This window comes from Narcine bancroftii, chromosome 4 (genome assembly GCF_036971445.1).
Source record: "Narcine bancroftii isolate sNarBan1 chromosome 4, sNarBan1.hap1, whole genome shotgun sequence".
NCBI lineage: Eukaryota > Metazoa > Chordata > Chondrichthyes > Torpediniformes > Narcinidae > Narcine > Narcine bancroftii.
Window position 1 is genome coordinate 193,929,769 of NC_091472.1, and position 13,406 is coordinate 193,943,174.

General features: G+C 37.4%; 1 protein-coding gene across 14 annotated transcripts in view; it reads left to right on the forward strand.

Annotated features, from left to right (window-relative positions):
- The window catches only part of LOC138761402 (citron Rho-interacting kinase-like), a 366,961-nt gene that overhangs the window by 159,714 nt on the left and 193,841 nt on the right, over positions 1-13,406 (forward strand). For all 14 annotated transcript variants that reach the window (XM_069933435.1, XM_069933436.1, XM_069933438.1 and 11 more), the window contains one exon: positions 7,290-7,409. In XM_069933435.1, the coding sequence (XP_069789536.1) occupies positions 7,290-7,409 (120 nt within the window). The remainder of the gene's footprint in view (positions 1-7,289; positions 7,410-13,406) is intronic.

Below are 13,406 nucleotides of genomic sequence, written 5' to 3' on the forward strand. Positions count from 1 at the left end.
GTAAGGGATTCCTTAAGGTGGTATGTGAGTGGGAAGGGAAGGTTGAGAATCACTGCTCTTGACCCAATTGTTACTGAAATATTTTGCTTGAGAAAAATTGTCATTGGCCCATTTCCTTTGGAGTTATGAAACCATGCACATAACGAGTCAATGAAGTACGATTAAAACAGTGGTTTTCAAACTTTTTCTTACCACTCACGTTCCACCTTGAGCAATCCCTCACTAATCACAGAGCACCTATGGCACAGATGGTATGTGAGTGGAAAGAAAAAAATTGAGAACCACTGTTTTAAGATAATTGTTGACAGATATTCCAACTCAAATGTCTGTGTTTTTTTTAATCTTTCCAGAATTATTGACTGATTTAGCACTTGATATCACCATTAATTGCACTTCACCATTCCACATCTTGGGACTAATTATGTGGTTAATTTTGATCTGTCAAAGGAGTTCAACAATTTCTGACAGCTTCTACCACCACACTCGTTTTCCCCTCTCATCCCTGTTTAGGATGCGTTCAGGCAGCAGTTAAAAGCAGATTATGCTTCATTGCCTGTGTTGGGTGCTGCTCAAGCAGGGCTTTACAACATACTTATCAGGCCAGTCTGCACCAAAGGAGAGAGAGAAACTGAGCTTAAATAACCAATTAAAACTGGGAGAATGGCAGCCTTTTGATATAGTCTGAAAGAATGCATGGGATACTTAAAGTTGGAAATTCAATAAGAACATAAGAAATAGGAGCAGGAGTCGGCCATCTGGACCGTCGATCCTGCTCCGCCATTCAATAAGGTCATGGCTGATCTGATGAGAGGCTCATGTCCACCTACCTGCCATTTCCCCATATCCTTTAATCTATGCAATCTTTTCTTAAATATATTTACTGAGGTCGCCTCCACTGCTTCAATGGGCAGTGAATTCCACAGATTCACCACCCTCTGGGAGAAGCAGTTCCTCCTCATCTCCGCCAAAATCTACTGCCCTGAATCTTGAGACTATGTCCCTTAGTTCTGTCTGGTATCTCCCACATAAAAGGCTGCAAGATGAGGACTATTGGACTGTTGTAAAAGGATAGGGGGACACAGACGGATGTGTCAAAGTGTGAGTTGATGAAGAATTCAAAATGTTGGCAACCAGACACTTGGGGTTACCTCAGGAATTGTGAATGAAGCAATCTTTTTGAAATACTGAAAAGGGATGGGAGGGGAATATGTTTCTGGCAGAGTACAGTAAATTCCCTGTTATCTGGAATTCAAGCCAGCAGGAAAAAAAAATCACGGAAAATAAAGAGGTAAACCAACTGGAAAATTCACTTAGCCGGCATCTACTGATTCCCATAGGTGCTGAATGCAGGGGCTTTTACTGTATTAATTTGTGTTGAATACTGAAATGTATATTGTAACAGGGATCAGATCCCAATGGGCATATGTGAATTCCAATCTCACTGGTTCAGTGGGTTGTTTAGATACCCACCAGCATCTCTGCAGTACTACAATTTTGGGTGGTGTGTCTTTGAACTACGGTATATTTCATGGACACGCCTGCAGTTACAGCTGGGAACGGGTGGTGAAGAATATCAAACTCAGTGGATATTTGCATTGCCAAAATGTATATGCTTAAGGATCCCACTAGTCATGCCCTGCTACGTGTGTACCCAGCTTTTATCTCTATTTTCAGCCTTCCGTTGCTCATCCACTTTCAGTTAGGCTTTCAGTTTCCAATCATTGAACAATATCTGTGAGGAATTGTATTTGGATGGAGATATCCATGTAAATAATTGACGTGGACTTTCCCTTCTCCATGATTTTAGTTATCTCTTCAAACTAAATGTATTTAGTTCACTGAGCATGATCTATTTATAAATTGTTGCTACATGCCTCTGAATATCTGAAAGTTTCAGTGTTCATTAATTCAACAGCTAATTGTAACCGAATCCACCATTCCTGAGTTTCTTCCATTCACCTTTGTGAAATAACAAGCTGCTATACCCAGCAATGCTTGGCCTATTATGCCACCAATCATGATGTTTGCATTTATTTCTATGCATTTGGTTTTATAACTGTCCTTGTAAATGAAATGATATCTAGCGAGCATATGACTATTCCAGGAATTATTTAGTTAAGGGTTTAAAAATATTTATTTTAACTAAACTTGCCAATAAAATAATGTATAAATACATAAATAAACAGGTATATGTACATATATATGTAGATATGCATCTATAGGCACAAATATATACATGTATATCTGTGCATCTGTACTCGTATGCATGTGTACGTGCATGTCTGTGTGTGTGTGTGCATGGATTGCTGTACATGTGTCTTTAGTTGTGGTGTCTGTAAGGAATTTGTACATTCTCTCAGTGTCTGTGTGGGTTTTCCCCAGGGTCTCCGGTTTCCTCCCACCGTTCAAAAACATACTGGGGGTGTAGGTTAATTGGGGGGCATGGACTCGTGGGCTGAAATGGCCTGTTACCATGTTGTATGTCTAAAATTTAAATTTTTAAATAAATTTAAAATGTGCTGTATGTATGTGCCAGAGTATGTGTGGACATGTGATGTACCTGTGTGTCTGTGTGCGTGATGCACGTTCATGCATGTGTATGTATATGTGTGCATACCCGGTGCATATGTATCTGTACAGGCAAACCTCGCTATACGTTACTTCAAGCAATGTAAAATTCAGTTACTGTGATTTGGAAAGCTGTTTTATGCATGTAATTATTCAGTTATTGCAAGATTCCTCCACACCCACTCTACTCCCCCACACTCCCTCACCTCCTCACACCTCCTCTCCCCCAGGTAGCCCTTCTCCCCTCCATATCCCCTCTCCCTGGCCTCCGGGGCCACCTTCCCAGAACTGAACCCTTCCCCCTGCCCTGTTACAGATGCTGGAATGCCAGCCTGATGCTATATCTGTTCTCCCACATTTCCAGCCACTCTGTCACCCTCTGCTCTGCCTCGCTGGTATGCTCAAATGAAGGTCCGCATGGAAACTGCAAATCGCATTCTGGTTCCCAGAATTATTCCGACCTCCCCCTCCACCTATTATAGCATACGTAGGGCTGAGCACTAAGAGTTTAAAGTTGTTAAACTTTAAATTATCCCCTAACCCTAATCTCGCACCCATCCGAACACCATGGATTCATGGGCCAAGATTTATTAATCAACAAAATAACAAATATATTTTCATGTACCTTGTACAATATTTGTCTAAGAAATAGTTTAGATTACGATGTAATTATGAAATAAATGAAAAATATCAATTATCTTTATTAACCGTAACAGTTTTGGCATTATATGCAGCTAAAAGTTGTTTTTAAAAAACATTTTTATAAGTCTTGATGGACGATTGGAAAGGATGGTGTTATGAGCCCAGAGGACCCAACAGCAATAGAAATTCACCAAGACAAATGGTTACTTAACCAAAAGTTGCTTTTAATTATCTTTAAACATGAAAACAGGATCAAACTCTAACTTATTACTATTAACTTAACCTAACTTAGCCCCCTTCTAATTCTAAGTGCACGTGCATGTAATGTGTGTGTGTAAGTTCAGAAAAGTTCTTTGATTCACAGTCCAAACTCTCTTCTCACTCCTCAAGTTCACTGGTTGCAGGCAATTTTTATACTGTGCACAGAATTTAACAATTATGAATCTTCACCAGGCTCTGGTGCTTGAAAGGTAAATGGTTACCACTCAGGAAGGTTCTTGTCTGTTTTCAGAGAGATTTGTTGCTAATTGGACACCCACAACTGATTCCTTCTGATCAGCCACTTCATTGTCTTGCCGAAGAAACTTGCCCCATCAGGGTTTTCCAGATGATAATCTCTTTCTTTCAGGTCACCACCGAGTTTCTTTTTGTTTCCCTTATTTCAATTGAAATATTATGCAGCCCGTCCTCTCCTCTTGTATGGACCACAGGCTGAACTAAGAACTCACAACCCGTCTTCAAAATGGGGTTTTTCCACAAGCTTACCAGCTTGTCATGATCCAGTCCCAGTTTCTCCTGCTGAACTGTAGAACTGAATTCACTCACTCACTCACTCACTCACTCACTCACTCACTCACTCTCTCTCTCTCTCTCTCTCTCTCTCTCTCTCTCTCTCTCTCTCAATTAACACCTACTTCTGAAGTCCTTATAGATATTCTTCAAAGTTTTTGCAAAGGCACCCGGAGCCTGGACTGTCTGGCTTGAGCACAGCTCTGACATTTTAAATGAAATCTGTTTTGAAGTGTTTGTTTGTGACCAACACTAAAATAACCTGCCACAATTTATCTTGTTTAAAACCTATCTATATACAATATAAAATATAACATAAGCTGTCATAATGGGGATTTATTGTAATTATTCCAATTGATTCTATTAATCGCTTAACGCAAATTTCTCTTATGCAAGTAAAAGTTGGAATTAATTAATCATGTAAAGTGGGGTTTGCCTGTACACGTATACATGTACAAGCATGTATATGCATAAGCCAATTTTTGTCTTGTACACTGTTTCTCATTGCCTTTTGAATATTTTAGTTGATAAAGATGCTCTATAAATACAAGTACAGTACTATAAATGTAAAATTCCCTTTCCATTTCTCTTTGCTTAAAATGTGTAACACATTTATAAATGACTCATGAGGCTGTGTGTTTTCAGATAAATTGTACTCGCAGCAGTGCTGGCTGTCATATTTTGTCCTAATATAGCCTGAAATCTTTCTGATTTGAGGCTTCCTGTTTACTTTGTATTGAAACATGGCATGAATTTGCCTAAACATTTTTATGATAACTAATCTAAGCACGCTTGATTGGAGGAACTCAGTGGGTCAAGGAGGATAATAAGCTCTTTATCGAGACTGGAGAAATGTAGCAGAAGCCAGTATAAAGAAGACAGGTGGAAGGGGTGGAATAAGACCCCTATGCTGTATTGGTAAACCATGCGTCAGTGAAATATAACCGACGGAGGCAATAGACTGGCAAAAGCAAGACTGCAAGCAGTGGGGATTAGAGACAAACATCTCCTCCATGATCATCCTCAACAATGGTGTTCAACAAGGCTGCATGTTCAGTCCCTTTCTATGTTCCTGTACAACTATCTATTTATCTTCTCTCAAATTTGCCATTTGAGACCCTGATTTCAAACACTACCTTCCCTCAGATTGGTCCCTGATTCAGAAACTACTCCTACGTCGAACTTTTGACATCTGGGCCACCATTCCCCTTTGGGTAAACCCAACCCTTAGCTCCTTGGTCCCCAGTGTTTCATCAGAGCCATGATCTACAACCCACAACTCCTCAGAGGGCATTTATCAAACTCTCCAAGTTACATACTCTAGGCCCTCAGCAGGCCTTGGGTCATTGGTGTGTTTGTTTCTCTTCCCCGTCTCCAACATTTAACCTGACAAACAAACAAAAGAAAATATAACATCAGTCAAGATCCAAACCTTGAGGCACAAAAGGAAGCAGCAGAGAGGAACTGCACTCTCACTCCACTCACCTCCCCCCACCCCCAACTTCGACATGATCTACCTAGATTGTTGTTAGAAGAGGGCTCACAAAATCTTTGAGGACCCCTACTACCACATGCCCAGCATCTTTCAGCTACACCAGTTGGGTTACAGATACAGGGGTATCAGACCCAGAACCACCAGAGTGAGAAACACTCTTCCCACGGGCAGTAAGAATGCTGAACAACTGATGAACTGCTCATACATACCCTCTGAGACTCTACTCTTTATTTAACAAAATTGATGTATTTTTATATATACATATCTTTTGTCTGTATATGTGTTATGCCTGTATGTGTGTTTGCATGATTTTACACCAAGGACTAGAGAACACTTTCGTCAGGTTATACTTGTGCAATCAGATGATAAATAAACTTGAACTATTTATCCAAACTAGTTTTAAGTGAGTTGATTAATTATATACGATGAGGTTTTATTCCAGCCTGAGATATCCATTGAGATCTTGTGCATCATCCATGAATTTTCTCAAAGAAAAAGAATGTGCTGCCTGATGAGACATTGCCGGAAGTTGTACATACCATATATTTCAGCATATAAGTCATGTCGTGAGACCTTAAATTCACTGGGGAAAAAAAACAGATTGATGTCAATTTGCTGTATATCGCTCCACGATACCTCCCCACCGCTGGGCGCCGCCATAACTGCTTCTACCTGGGACCCTGAGGTCGCCACTCCTGTCTAGTAGGCTGAGGTTCCTGCCCCTGCTGGGAGCATGATGTTGGCGCTGGTGCCTGGAAGGCTGAGGTTTCTGCTTCCTCTGGGAGCACGATGCCACCATTCCAGCTCCATGGGCCATCGCTACTCCTGCCCGGTAGGCAGAGTTTTTTTTTACATAATTAATTTACAGCTTTGTTACTTGCGATTGGGGTGTTTTTTTTTAAATGGAGTTGTTCCTGGGAGGCCCGGGCACTTCGAAAAATGGGGGTCAACTTATCGCTGAATATACCATAAAACCCTTAAAATGAGGCTGAAAAATGGGGATATTCAGTATTTCTGGCCAAACAAATCAATCTCCTCCTTTTCCTCACGATGGTTTAACGTGTCTGTTGCAGCATGAGCTTGGTGGTGATGCATGTTCTCCATCACTTGAAGCTTTGCTCGCAGTCAAAGGCAGTAGGTCGAAATGATTCACTTTTGTGTGGGCAGGTACCGTGGATAGGTTTGCTTGAAAATGGCTGTGTATCAACTGCAGTTGATGTGCATAAGAATTCAATTTTGAAAGAGCATTGCCAAATATATTATCCAAATATATTATTCAAGTTCATTAATATCCAACTGCACAAGTACAACCTGTTGAAACAGCATTCTCCTGTCCTCTATGCTAAAATGTGCAAACACATATCCAGACATAACACACATACAAAGGATACATATGCAGTTACATATATACAAATACAAAAATAAATAAATATTGTGAAATAAATAGTAGAGTTCCAGGTTAAATGGTTAGTGTGAACAGTTCATCAGTCGTTCAGCATTCTCACCGCCCATCGGAAGAAGTTGTTTCTCAGCCTAGTGGTTCTAGCTCTGATACACCTGTATCTCTTTTGCGCTGGAAGATGCTGTGTGCAGGGTGGCAGGGGTCCTCAACCATTTAACACACGCTCTTCAAACAATGATCCCAGTAGATCACGTGGATGGGATGAGGGGGGGTAGGAGACCTCAATGACCCTCTCTGCTGGTTTTATGGTCCTGTGGATCACCACTGACGATCAATAGCAGTGATGCAGATGGGTTTCCTGGTTGTCTGATGTTATGATTTTCCTCTTCTTAGAGCCTGAAGCGTAGCCTTGAGCAGGCACGTGTCGAAGTATCTCAGGAGGATGACAAAGCACTCCAACTGCTGCAGGACATTCAGGAACAGAGTCACAGAATGCAGGAAATCAAAGAACAGGTAATGGTTGCATATAGGTGGAATTGATGAAAGTTGCATTGGAGCACTTTGATACAGTAAGGTGTTCTCTTGGCTTTTAAAATATGATTGAATATTAAGCATTGAAATAGCTTTCTTTTAGACATACAGCACAGTAACAGGCCATTTTAGCCCACAAGTCCATGCCATTCAATTTACACCCAATTAGCCTACATTCCTGGTATGTTTTGAATGGTGGGAGGAAACCAGAGCCCCTGGGGAAAACCCACAGAGACATGGGGAGAACTGACAAACTCCTTACAGGCAGCTCAGGATTTGAACCCTGTTCCCGATCACTGGCACTGTAAAGGCGTGTGCTAACTACTATCTTTGGCAAGATTAGATGTTTGAGTGCAAATAATTTTTTGATCATCTTCAGTCTTATATTTAGTCAAGCATTTCAGTATAAGCCTAAACTGACTGCTAAAAGAGGAAGCTATCGGAAGGCCTTCGGAACAATAAACAATGTCTCCTAAGATAAGCTGTTGCTTTTCAAGAACTTGAACAAGAAAAAAGAAGCTGATAAAGAAGAAAGGCCAACCTTGAAGAAGGATCCTGGAGCTCTCCGGAAGGCAAGTACCCGTGGTGATAGACCTGGGGCTGAGAAGACCTTGGACATCGCTGTACAAGATCACCCCCGACAATATAAAGGAGTCTTGTATATCTACAACTGAAATGAAGAAGTATGTGGATTCTTTCCAGCAAACTTTGTTACAATTAACAATGGAAGTTAAAAAAAAATGTAATGAGGGTATAATTGAAAATAAGGTTCTACGAAGAAGGTGGAGAGGATGCTGTCTCAAATGGAACAAAAATTTTAAGTGATGGAGCAAAAATTAAAGGTAATGAATTTGAAATTCAGCATGTTAAAGAGCAAATTAAGAAGGTTCAAGCTGAGGTGGCCGCAACTAAAGAACAATTAACTCAAAAATTGATATGTTAGAAAATTTTAGTAGAAGAAATAATATAAAAATTCTTGGACTTAAGGAAGGCGACGAAGGGCAAGATATGAAGAGATTTTTACAATGTTGGATTCTGCAAACTTTGGGGTAACTGAATTTCAAGGAGATATTGAGATTGAAAGAGCATTGTGACCTAAGCTACAGCCAGATCAGAAGCCACGTTTGATTCTGGTAAAGTTGCTTCGTTATGAAGTGAAGGAGAAGATCTTAAAGCTGGCTGTGAAGCAAGCGAAGGAGAGACAATCGCCTTTGATTTATAATGGTAAAAAGATTTTCTTTTACCCTGATATAAGTTTTGATTTGTTGAAAAAAAGAAAAGAATTTAATGCTCTTAAAAATGTGCTATAGAAAAAAGGTTACACTTTTGTTTTAAGGTACCCAGCAGTGTTAAAAGTTTTTGTTCCTGAGGGTAAATATAGATATTTTACAGAACCCAATGAAGCAAAAGTGTTTGCAGATTTGTTGCCTGAGAAAATGAGACGAGAACTGGGAGATATTTGAAGGGAGAGAGGAAGTGGAAAGATTGCAGTTGAGAATATTAGAGAGGACAGTTTTTACCCGATAGATCTGATTTCAGGGGAGTTAGGTGAGAGTATGAGCCTGGCCTCTGCGGAATCTAGTGGGTGAGTGTGGCTTTCGATCACAACTCCTAATGATCAGGGGTATAAAGACACACTGTTAATAACATACGACACACTTAATAATGTACGCTTTGGGGGGGAGGGTAGGGTTTCTGTTCTTTTCTTTGTTTCCTTTCTTTTTTTCTCTTTAATGCACCTAAATTTAATAATTGTATTATGAAATATGTAATTAGTATTTTGGATGTAGGAGGAGTGGAGATGGAAAGTTGGATGGTTATTGGATTTTATGACAGTTTAGATGGCTGATAAATTGAATTATATTAGTATTAATATTCATGGGATTCAGATTCAAATAAAGCAGAAAATATATGAAAAATATTAAAACAGATATAGCTTTTTTACAGGAAACACATTTGACGGAAAAAGAACTTCAAAAATTAAAAAGAGATTGGGTAGAAACAGTAATAGCATCATCCTTTAATTCTAAGGCTGGAGATACAGCAATATTAATTAATAAAAATGTATCAGTTAAAATATTGGATATTAGCATAGATGTAGCTGGGAGATACATTAGGATGAATTGTCAAATTTATTTGGAACAATGGACCTTAATGAATGTATATGCACCAAATGTAGATGATGCCAAATTTATGCTTTATTAATTTATCAAATGCCTTGGGAAAAGTTATATTGGGAGGGGATTTTAATTTTGATTTAGACCCTAGATTAGATTAATCAGCAGATAGAATGATGAAAAATAAGGTAGCAAAAATGATAACAGATTTGATGAAAGATATGGATTTAGTGGATATATGGAGAAAAATCCACCCAAATGAAAGAGATTATTCTTTTCAATTTAAAACATATTTGCGGATAGATATGTTTTTAATTTCTGCACAACTTCAATATAAAGTACAAAGAGTGGAATATCAAGCACGGGTTTTATCAGATCATTCACCTTTAATTTTGTCTATTTCATTGGAAGAAGAACAAAAGGTAGGTTATAGATGGAAGTTAAAAATTATTTTGTTGAAGAAAAGGGAATTTTGTGATTTTATGAAGCAACAGATAAAGCATTTTCTAGATGCTAATAAGAATTCAGTTGCGAGTAAGTTTGTATTATGGGATTCAGTTAAGGCATATTTGAGAGGCCAAATAAGTTATACTTCAAAAATGAAGAAAATATATGAAAGAAATAACAATTAGATAAAGAAGTAATGAAATTAGAGAAGGAAGTTCAAGTGCATAAAGATGAGAAGAGAAAATTATTAGAGTTGAAGAAATTAAGACTTAATGCTGTACAGACTTGTAGAGTGGAGAGAGATATAATGAGAACACGACAAAAATATTACGAGTTGGGTAAAAGGGCCCATAAAGTTTTAGCATGGCAATTAAAAACAGAACAGATTTCTAGAACAATAATTACTATAAAGAAATTTTCAGGACAGAGAACATAAAATGCAGGAAATAAATGATAATATTAAAGACTTTTACGCTAAACTTTAGTGTCCAAGAGAGATGATAATAAAGTAAGAGATTATTTGAGACAAATTAAATTACCAAAAGACTGTCAGAGAATTTTTCAGAAAAAGAAGTTTACGAGACTCTAATGTCTCTACAGAATAATAAGGTGCCAAGTGAAGACGGTTTCCCACCAGAATTTTATAAAGAGTTTAAGGAGCTATTAATACCTGTATTGATGGAGGTATTAGGTCAAATGAAAGAGGTTTGCGATCTACCTGAATCTTTTAAAACAGCATTAATAACTGTAATTCCAAAAAAAAAGATTGTTTTCAGCCACCTTCATAACATTATTGAATACAGACTTTAAAATTGTATTGAAATTGTTAGCTAATAGACAGGTCGAATTTTTTCCAAAATTAATAAATTTAGATCAAACTGATTTTATTAAAAATAGAAAAGCAGCAGATAACAAAGTTAAATTTAGCACAAAATAGGAAGATTCCCACAGTAGCAATAGCATTAGATGCAGAGAAAGCATTTGAACGATTGGAATGGGATTTTTTATTTGAGATACTTATGCTTTTGGGATTCCAAATACTTTTATAAACTGGCTTTGTATGATCAACCAAAAGCAAAAGTGATTATGAATAAACAAATCTCACAACTCTTTTAGCTTGACAGGTCCATTATCACCCTTTTTACTTGCATTAGCGATTGAACCATTGGCAGAAGTAAATAGAACTGATAATGACATTAAAGGATTTGAAGTTGGTAATAAAGAATATAAAATTAGTTTATTTGCTGATGATGTTATAGTATATTTAATAAGACCAGAATTATCTTTAAATAAGTTGAATGAGAGATTAAAAGAGTATGGGTTCATATCGGGTTATAAAATGAATGTTGATAAAAATGAAGTAATGCCTATAGTGGATATGGATTACTCTCAATGTAAAAAATTGACAAAATTTAAATGGCAAAATGAGGCAATTAAATACTTAGGATTTAAAATTAGTAGAAATGTAAGTAATTTTTTTAACTAAATAATTTGCCATTGTTAAAAAAATTGGAAGAGGATTTGAAAAGATGGAAAGATTTACCAATAACGTTATAGGACAAGTGAATTGTATTAAAATGAATATTTTTCCAAGAATACAATATGTGTTTCAAGCATTACCCATTCAAGTACCAGAATTTTTCTTTTGAAACTTGAATAAAATAGTACATGAATTTCTTTGGAAAGGTAAGATGTCAGGAATTGGATTAGAAAAAATTAATGTGGAAATTTGATCAGGGTAGATTGAGACTACTAAATTTTAAGAATTGAAGTTTTTGTCCTCCTGTTATCAAAGGGATGAAAAGACAGCTTGGATTCAAATAGAAATGAATAAAATTGGTGAAACTATTCTGGAGTTAATTTTATATAAATGGAATAGTGAGTCTTTTAAAGGAACTTAAGATATTTCTATATTGAAACATATTTTAAACATATGGAATAGAATTCATATTGAGAGAGGAATTAAAAATGATCAGTTACCAAAAATGTTGTGAATACAAAATCAACTTCTTCCTTTTACTTTGAATAATTCTAATTTGATCATTGGTTTAGTGAAGGGATACAAAGAATAAAAGATTGTTTCTTACTATCTTTTTTCTTAACTTTTGATCAATACAATATACATAATAATACAATTTTTGCATATTATCAATTAAAAATGTATTTGAAAAAGAGACTGGGAGCAGATTTGAGACTCCTTAAACAAAGTCAATTTGAAGATATAATAACAGATACATTTGTTGTTAAGAAATTTATTACTAATATGTATATAAAATTACAAGAGACTGTAAAGAAAAAAAGATTTATAAAAATCAAAAATCCGCTGGGAGAAAGATTTAAATATACAAACTCAGGAGGAGATTGGGTCAAAATTATGTTATGAAAGTGTTACGAATACAGTAAATGTTAGATATCAAATGGTTCAATATAATTTTCTTCATCAATTGTATTAATCTCCACATAAGTTAAATGGATTTAATCCTAATTATTCAAATAAGCGTTTTCGGTGTCTATAGGCATTCTTCAAAGTTTCTGCAAAGTCAATGTGGCCATTTCATGTCAGGCCTCCACCTTGAGACTGCTATGGAGCGGATGGAAAAATGGGAACTTACCGTTCAGACTGCAGCCCTAAAAGGCTGCTTCAGTGTCCCATTCAAAGGATAGATGTGTGGTAGCACCCTCCGGAGCCCCATGGAGATGGGCCTACTGCTGCCTTTGCTCCACCCGCCGATGTGACATTATTGAAGCACACCGAAGAAGAAGAGCCGTATACTGGATCTTGGTGTGTCTTGGTGTTCAGAATAAGATCCAGTGTATCCTTGGAAAGGCCATTAAAATTCTGATAAAATTCACTCTCCTGTGTCTCAGGCTGACAAAGTCACTGCAATGTCATGAGCCCACCCCCAAGCAGCCACTTAGCGCAGCTGCCCATTCAAATCGACCGGTGGAGGGCTGCACTGTGGAGATTATCTCTCTTGGAGAGGAGTTGGAATGTGCAGCTTGGAGACTGCCTCTGCACATTTAGAAAGGTAGATGATTATACGTTTTGGCAGAGTTTCTCTGCCTTTACATCTCAACTTTTGGGCTATCTGAAATGGCCTCTTTCAGCAAAGCCCTTGCATTTTAAATGAGATGTGTTTTGTAAATATCTGTTTGTGAAGTGACCTACACTAAAACCCCCATGATTTATCTCTTTTAAAGACATTAATATGTAATATAAAATATAATATACCCCGTAACACATGCCATTTGGTGCAGTAGCTGACATTCTACCTAGTTTTTGTTTTAATTTTGTTGCTATTTGGCTTGTGGTGTACAAATCATAACAGCTTTTTTCTCTAAAATGTATCCTCTTGAAAAGGAGACAGCACTGTTACACCATCCTTACCAAGATTCTGGCTGTTGAGGATTTTCT